This window comes from Nicotiana tabacum, chromosome 2 (genome assembly GCF_000715075.1).
Source record: "Nicotiana tabacum cultivar K326 chromosome 2, ASM71507v2, whole genome shotgun sequence".
In the NCBI taxonomy this organism is placed as follows: Eukaryota; Viridiplantae; Streptophyta; class Magnoliopsida; order Solanales; family Solanaceae; genus Nicotiana; species Nicotiana tabacum.
In genome coordinates this window covers 13,467,309-13,476,067 of record NC_134081.1, presented here as the reverse complement: position 1 = coordinate 13,476,067, position 8,759 = coordinate 13,467,309, and the positions used below count along the sequence as shown (strand labels likewise).

General features: G+C 38.1%; 1 protein-coding gene across 2 annotated transcripts; it reads left to right on the top strand.

The window, feature by feature from the left end:
- Nucleotides 1-356: 356 nt before the first annotated feature.
- Nucleotides 357-3,938, top strand: LOC107803338 (APETALA2-like protein 3). 2 transcript variants are annotated; one of them, XM_016627031.2, is made up of 10 exons: nucleotides 357-1,142; nucleotides 1,499-1,524; nucleotides 1,651-1,681; nucleotides 1,791-1,878; nucleotides 1,983-2,128; nucleotides 2,276-2,320; nucleotides 2,415-2,515; nucleotides 2,623-2,762; nucleotides 2,873-2,983; nucleotides 3,435-3,938. In XM_016627031.2, exons 1-10 carry the CDS (start codon nucleotides 646-648, stop codon nucleotides 3,672-3,674), a joined length of 1,425 nt encoding a protein of 474 aa, XP_016482517.1. In that variant the 5' UTR covers nucleotides 357-645; the 3' UTR covers nucleotides 3,675-3,938. The 2 variants fall into 2 exon arrangements, with proteins under 2 accessions (XP_016482517.1, XP_016482518.1); XM_016627032.2 differs by lacking the exon at nucleotides 2,276-2,320 and having other exon boundaries at nucleotides 3,435-3,851.
- Nucleotides 3,939-8,759: the final 4,821 nt, after the last annotated feature.

Below are 8,759 nucleotides of genomic sequence, written 5' to 3'. Positions count from 1 at the left end.
ATAAATAATAAAATATGATTATTTAAGTAATAAAGAAGGTCAAGACGAGAGAAAAAGTAAGGTAACGACGCCACCACACTAAATCCGTCATTTCACAAAAAAAGTACTTTTTGTTGTTATATAATAGCGGATTTAACGATACAATACAATAAAATTTAGGTAATAATCGAAACAAACATTGTATTTAAAGTAACAATATGATACAAGTTAATAACCTCCAAGCTGTTGGAAAAAGAAGTACTAGTAACAAAAACTCTAATGTGACTACTTAAATATATATAGTACACCTACTATTACTTTTAATTCTATTATATTATTTACTACTATTATATTACTACTAAGGAGTGTATATTTTTGGACGGAGGCAGTATAATACTCACACTCCCACGCACATAACGTTTCGCCATTGCCACTCTCTCCTAAAACTCTCTCTCTCTCTCTCTATACCCAATCGCCGGCCTCTGCCTCCATTTGATTCCCCCCCCCCCCTACTTCTTCGCCGTACCTCTCACTATAAATATCAATGTGTGTACACTGTTAACTAACTATTCACGTAATTGTATCACACATTCCTTCCTTCCCCATTGTTTTGATTCTTCTTCTTTTTTCTGTACTTTCTGCTAAACAAACTGTGGTACTTTCGAGATGTTTGACCTCAATCTCGGTTTCGAAGAATTTGCCATGGATGATGACACTGTTCATCTTTCATACGAAACGACGACGTCGGAGAAGCTGCAAGAACTTCAAATGGAGAATTCTGGAACATCGAATTCATCCATTGTGAATATTGAAACTTCCAGTACTGCCGGCGATGATGAGTTTTTTTCGTGTTCCGATGATCGTCGCCGTAATGATGGTTACGCATTTGATATTCTTAAAGGGAATGATTACGAGGAGAGTGAGTTTGTTACCAAGGAGTTGTTCCCGTTGACTGGCGGAGAGGCGGCGACGGAGTTGTTGTCGCGGCAGCAGTGGTTGGATCTCTCGGCTAATTACGGTGGTCCGGCGGAGCAGAGGATAGTTGTTATTCCGCAGCAGAGGCAACAAGTGAAGAAGAGTAGAAGAGGACCCAGGTCGAAGAGTTCTCAATACCGTGGTGTCACTTTCTATCGCCGCACTGGTCGATGGGAATCTCACATCTGGTCTGTTCTTCTTTCATTTTTTTTTGTGAATTTTTACTTTAACTTATAAGATACTTACAGATAAATATTTCCATTACATTAATTATTAATCTGATAATAATGGTAATTAACGGTTAAATTACACTGATATTTTGTAAAAAAAAAGATAACAAAGTTAAACTATCAATGTATATAACTCAAATCCTTTTGTTTCCAATTGCGTGTATGCAAAATTGCAAATAGGGTGCGTATAATGATAAGTTTACAGAGGGACTCATAATTATTCTATTGCGGTGTGCTGATGTAATGCGGATAAAATATGGAGTATGTAGTTAAAGCTAGAAATTTAACAAAGTTTCTATGATGGTATTATGCAGGGATTGCGGGAAACAGGTTTACTTGGGTAAGCAAATGTGTTTGTTATACAATACTGTTGTTGATTTATAGTTTTTTGTTACTCTGTTCTTGAGTTGTTTTAAACTGCAAGCTTCATTTGGACATTTTTGAACTTTTTAAATAAATGTTACAGGCGGCTTTGACACTGCACATGCTGCTGCTAGGTAAGTTAATGTTAGAATGAATTTTATTAGTGAAGTAATTTTTTGATTGTGTTTAAATGGAGAAATCGGATTGTTATTGTATTAAATTTAATTTCCCTGCTAATTTCAGGGCATATGATCGTGCTGCCATTAAATTTAGAGGACTTGATGCAGATATCAATTTCAATGTCGCTGATTATCACGATGATCTAAAGCAGGTCAGTTGGATAGCTAATTGTTGAACCACCTAAGTTTGAAATCCTTTTTCTCAATTAGGAAACTGATTTTGGTTCGTTTTAATTGTCTTGTGACTGGTATACAGATGTCGAATTTTACAAAGGAAGAGTTTGTGCACATACTTAGACGTCAGAGCACTGGTTTCTCTAGAGGAAGTTCGAAATACAGGGGGGTCACACTGCACAAATGTGGACGATGGGAAGCTCGGATGGGACAGTTTCTTGGAAAGAAGTGAGTTACCACTTATCTCACCATAGCTTAGGCATATCATATTATTAGTGATATAAATGTTTAAAAGCTTTCTTGGTCCCTTATCATATCAATATAGTGATTTTATAAACTAGAGGGAATATTGTCTCATTGTATATATGCCTGCAGGTATATCTATCTTGGACTGTTTGACAGTGAGATAGAAGCGGCAAGGTCCAATGATCATAACTTGACTCTCCCCTCCCTTTTACATTATGTTGCTTTCCCTTTCAACATTGAATAGACTTGGTCTTTTGCTCTTGCGCAGGGCGTATGACAAGGCTGTTATAAAATGCAGCGGAAGGGAGGCAGTCACCAATTTTGAGCTGAGCACGTATGAAGGGGAATTAAGTGCTGAGGATAATGGAGGTACTATTGTTTTAGGCGTTTCCACATATTTGAACTCCATTATGATAGTTGCGTCTTTACTCTTGTACCTAGCATGTTAAACGACCTATTTTTCCATCCTTATGTAGGTGCAAGCCATAATCTAGATCTGAACCTGGGAATAGCCTCCTCTTCACAAGCTGATGAACAGCATGGCAACACATGCCAAATGGGAAACACTGAATTCCTTCTTGCCTCAAATGGTTTGACTGAATATAGAGGAGCCATGGTAATTTTGACTCCATGATCTTCATTCTGATTCTTTTGAGTCATCTACTTATGAGATGTCTCACGAAGGAAGATTGGTAGTTACATTCATAGTTGAGCATCTTTTTGCAGCGCTCTCCTTCTACCACAATGGGAAGTAAACTGCCTCATGGCCGTCAACCGCTGACTGATCGCCCTCTGCTCTGGAATGGAGTGAACACCAGTGTCTTTCCCACATTTAAGGTACTCTTTGTCAAAATTGATTGAACCATTTCGAGTTATTCCACTTATTCGAGTGGTAACTGTAGCATTCACTGCCAGGTAGAAGTCCCAGTTACTTGATGCTTATTTTAGTATAATGTTCCTTAGATAACTAGATAGGAAGCTACTGGTATTTCTATGTAACCTCGTTTCTTTATCGGCTTGAACCGCATCATCTTCGTATAGTATTCATGACATTTAAAGAGTTTCACTAGCATATATGTAGCATATAATCAAAAGGGATAGATCAACTTCTGTCTTAGGTCTTAATATCCAGTTTTCTTATCTGATATTGATAGGAGTAGCTTTAAGAAAACACAAATTTGTTGTTGTCTTATGTAATTACTGTTCTTACTGGCTGAAAAATTTATACATTTTGTCAATTTGATTTTTGATTTAAGCATTGAACAAAATACTATTATGCTCCTTACAGGGAACAGCAATAGGGAAAGGTATGGAAGTTGATTCTTCACCAAATTGGACTCGGCAAGACCAACATCCTTATGGTGGGAGTCCTTCAATGCCACTCTTCTCTACTGCAGCATCATCAGGATTCGCTAATTCAACCTCAGCTGCTGCTCATCAGCACCACTTTTCTACTGGGCCATTACCTTATCATCATTCGCCATCACTTGCCAATATGAACTTTGCTCATTATTACTGCAGGAGTTGAAGTAGTTTGCTATTTGATTAAAAAAAACAACCACCCCATATCTTTTCTTCCTCTGCTCTGGGAAAGATGCTCGAAGGACAAAAAAAATGTGACGTAGAACTAATTGAATTCTAGTTTTCTTAGGAATGAGGCAGTGTGAAACTTGTTAAATTTGCTGTATAAAGTTTCAAAAAGCTACACATCTTTTAGCAGGACAGCATTTTTACATTGCTTTGACAATTCTTGACTATTATTGAGTATATTCCATTTGAGCTCCATGGTCAATCATGTTCTTTCATATTTTGCTAGCAAAACTTGTAACGGAGGCATTGATTCGGTACATAGTATTTGGAAAGATTAAAGAATTTGAATCCCCATTGTTTTGCTGAACCATTTGAGTGCGCACTCCCTACTGTTACAAAATGAGTCGAGTCTTTGGTGTATATTCCACCAAGCTACAAATTTGTTTGTGTTCAATTTGATGCTAAGTAGACTTGTGAATTTACCTTTACAATAATCCGTTGTCTTATGTTTGTCACAATCTTTATCTAAGTAGAAAAGAGTAGAGGGATAAATTCCTGCCCGTCAAAGATATCTTCGGTTTAAAAAGGAATACATTTTATGTTTGAAGGGGAGCCTTGGGGCAACGATTTGGTTGTCTGTATGTGACTTATAAGTAATAGGTTGAGCCGTGAAATTCGTTACTGGCATTAGAATAGTATATTTATATCATACTTCATTGGGGGTACGACTCTTTTTCAAACCCTTTTAGAATACATGATGTCTCACACACCGGATTACCATTCGCTTGTAGGCTTGCAAAGGCCAAACAATCAAAAATGAGTGGGGCATCAAAGATTGGATTGACTTTTTGGTATGCCACGTTGAATAGTGAAAGTTAGGTCCTGTTACTTAGGTTCTGACCAACAAGTACTAAAATTGCGCAATCCTTGGCTTTGCTTTTAAGAATCAGAGTACTAAACATATTAAAAATAGGTTTGTACGGATTTGTATACGTAAGGAACCAGGAAACCAACTTCAAAAGAAAATGCCAACCCCTACTTTTTGTACTCCCTTCCTGTTGGACTAATTATTTGCCTTACTTAAGTGTGACTCTTTGTCAACCTCAGGAGCCAGGATTAGGTGTTCAAGAATCAAGATCCTGACCTTTTTTATTGGTAAGATATTTTAGTATTTTCTATTCTACCTCATATTCAATATGATTTGTGAATAAAATAATAACAACAACAAAAAAAAAAAAAATTAAATGTAATCCCATAAATAGAATTTGGGGAGGGTAGTGTGTAAGGAGGTTTTACCCCTATCTTATAGAAATAGAGGGATTATTTCCGATAGAAGCTCGGTTCAAGGAGAATTTGAGAATAACTCATTTAATTTTTCGATGTGAATTTAGTTTTTATTAATTAAGTAAATATTTTAAAATAAATAATGGAAAAAGTATTAGATAGTAATAGCATCACTTATGCGGAACAAAAGCCAATAAGATATAAGTACTCAAACTTATCATATACTTCAACTTTGATTTATATGGCCCGCACAAAATACTATGCTTTGTCGTGCTTAAAATATTTGGAGGATTACTAGTTAGCTCTGGGCTTAAGTGATGTTCTGGTTAAGCTGCTAAAACCTAAAATTAAGCAACATAATTTTGAAAACTTAAACAAATCAATTCTTACTTAATTCGAACAGTCTTGCATCATTTGATACTGAAAGTAATCCATTTTACTTCTAGGTTTAAAACCCTTCTTTTTTATCACGATCCAAAATCCACTATTGGTTGTGATAACGCCTAACGCCGTCAAGCCAACGGCGATTGATCAATTTGATTACCCATTTTATTACTTTCGAAATCATGAATCTTAATAAGGAAAGAAATTTATACTTTAAATCCATGGGAACATGCAAAATTTGTAGTTTATAAGAGAAATGAATGGCGATAAAAATATACGGAACCATAAGCATCAACTAGTATATCTCAAAACCTGGTGTCACAAGTGCATAAACATTTTCTAAGGAGTACAAAAATAATACAATATTTGTCTAGAATATAAATGAGACAGGATAAAATAAATAGTACGATGGAGACTCTGTGGACTGCGATGCGTAGCCTGGTATGCAGCTCACATAAAGTTTCCTCAATAGCTGCGCCTATGCACCAAGATGATCACCAAATGAACCTGTCAGATCCTGCACATTTAGTGCAGAAGTGCAATATTAGTACGTAAATCAACGGGTACGCAGTAAGTATCTAGCCTAACCCCGGATAAGTAGTGATGAGGGGTCGACATCGACACTTACTAGTGGTCCAAAAAAATAATATAGTAAATCATAAGCAGATGTGAAGCACACAACAATAATGGGGTAATTTTGTAAGTTACCTAATCTTCCAAATATTCCTTTTAAAGTATGAATTCCTCATTCTTGTATTCTACCTCAACAACTCAGATGTATCAAGTACGAGTAACAAATGGATAAGAAGTACCATATAAAACACGGGGCATCAGTGGAAAGATAATCTCGTGAATGTTCGGACTGCCAGCTATATAACGCACGATTATGCCGAAGTCGTTCGGCCCGATCCAGAATAATATGTACACTGCCGAGGGTCGAGCGACACGAACCATAGATGCATCTATTATACTGCCGAGGCGTTCGGCCCGCTCCACAAGAAATGAAGAAAGTTACCGAATTACGAGACACGTGCTTACAATACTGTACATGAGCACAAAGTGAATATAATCTTTACCGTTTCTTAAATAGCTAGCCAACAACTCAAGGTGATAAGGCTCGGCCTAATATATATGCATGTATTTCTAAATCAAGTTCAATTATATTTTCAATTAATTAAGCCAGCAGAATGAATTCAAATATTTCAAGTAATGCATGGTAAAGTCCTAAGTCTACCCGGACATAAATATGCTTTAGCTATGTACGGACTCTCGTCACCTCGTGTATACGTATCACCCAAAACTATTAGCACATAACAATTACATCATCCAGGGGTAGTTTTTCCCTCACAAAGTTAGACAGGAGACTTACCTCGCTCCGAAGTTTCATAACCGGTTCCAAAGCCTCTCTAACATCTCAAACCGATGCCCGTCGATCCAAAACTAGTCAAATAATGTGCAAACCAATAAATATACACTCCAACATTATAATTACTTACTTCATAACACTTCCCAACTCAGCTCGAAAAGTCAATAAAGTCAACCCTCGGACCCACATGTCCGGATTCTGAAAATTTACAAAGATAAATATTATCCATCACATTACGAACTAGAATATATAATTTATTCCCCAATTCCATGTCCAATTTCGTGGATAAAAATCCAAAATACTAAATTTTAGGTTTCTTTCAAAATCCCCCAATTTCTACTAATTTTCATGTTAAAATTCCATATGTGTTCATGAAATATTAATCAAAAGTGATTTAGAAACACTTACCTCCAAGAGGTGGATGAAATAGCTCTCCAAAATCGCCCTAAAGTCTGCACCAAGAGAGAAAAATGAGATGAAATGAGCAAATCCCGCATTGGCTAGCATATATATTCTGCCCAGTCGATTTTTCGCATATGCGGAACTCCTTGCTCTTCTGCGGCTCCGCTTATGCGGAAGCTATCTTGCAGATGCATGCAAGCTTTCCGCTTCTGCAGACACTCAATCGCAGATGTGCATCCGCTTATGCGGAAACCACTCGCAACTGCGGACCCCCCAGCTCGAGCAGCCCCCGTACCTGCGCGCCCATGATCGTATCTGCGGCTCCGCAGGTGTTCTACAACACTCGCACTTGCGATCTTCCAGCCCCATACCACTTCCACTTCTGCGCTCCTCCGCCCGCATCTGCGAGCCCGCAGGTGCGGTAAATTTCTCGCACCTGCGAATCCAACCAACCTCAAACCCAACCGCTTATGAGACTCTTGGGCCGCTTCTGCGGTCTCGCACCTGCGGCCATAACCTCGCAGGTGCGATCACACCAGAAGCCTTAAGCTTCAGCCATTCCTTAAGTCCAAATCTCAATCCGATTCCAATCCGATTCGCACTCGAGGCCCCCGGGACCCTATCCAGCCATACCAACAAGTTCTAAAACACAACACATACTTAGTCTAAACCTTAAATCAAGCTAAACAACATCAAAGCTATGAATCGATGATCAAAACCTTTCTATAAACTTCAAACTTTTAAACTTCGACGAACGCGTCTGAGTCATACTTAAACATTCCGGAATAACACCAAACTTTACGCACAAGTCATAAATCACAATACGAACCTATTCCAAGACTCGGAACCTCAAATGAACATCGATATTACCCAAGTCCACTTCAAACTAAACATAACAAAATTTTAAATATTCAAAATGCAGACTTTCCATAATAAGTGCTGAAGTGCTCTCAGACCACCCGATATTCAACCTGAACATTCGTTCAAGTCCAAAATTATCATACGAACCTATTGGAACCTTTAAATCCCGATTCCGAGGTCGTTTACCTCTTCCAACTTAAAGCTTCCGAATTTAGAATTTTCTTTCCAAATCAACTCTGCATTTACCGAAATTCAATTCCGACCACACGTACGAGTCATAATACCTTAAGTGAAGCTACTCGAGGCCTCAAACCGCCGAACGACATGCTAAAGTTTAAAATGACTGGTCGGATCGTTACATTCTCCCCCACTTAAACATACGTTCGTTTATCCTCGAACATATTGAGAAATGCTCCGGAGTTGCCCCATAATCTCTGTTCAACACCTTGTGCACCTACCCGTGCCACCACAACCCAATTGATGACATTAGCTCGAGCGAGACTGAAGATCCTGCCTTTTATTTAGTCAATAAGCCTTAGAACCAAATTCCAACCTCTGAATTTCTCTACAAGACCTAATTCTAACATATGAACACCATATCAATCACTACACATTGTACCAAAACACGATCATACACCTATGCTGAAGTCACACCATGCACCACATAAGTCGGTTGCCCATAACAACATCCTCCGACCACAATAGCTGGAATTTCATGAATCGGATGCCCGCAATACACCTCATGACGCATATAAGTCTTGTTCCAACTCTCGCACTACTGCCACG

Bases quoted from the DNA above. Each gene is read 5' to 3' on its own strand.
- LOC107803338 (XM_016627031.2), top strand. From the start codon at position 646: ATGTTTGACCTCAATCTCGGTTTCGAAGAATTTGCCATGGATGATGAC. The intron at 1,682-1,790 runs GTAAGTTAATGT...TGCTAATTTCAG, and splicing joins ACTGCACATGCTGCTGCTAG to GGCATATGATCGTGCTGCCA. The intron at 2,321-2,414 runs GTCCAATGATCA...GCTCTTGCGCAG, and splicing joins AGTGAGATAGAAGCGGCAAG to GGCGTATGACAAGGCTGTTA.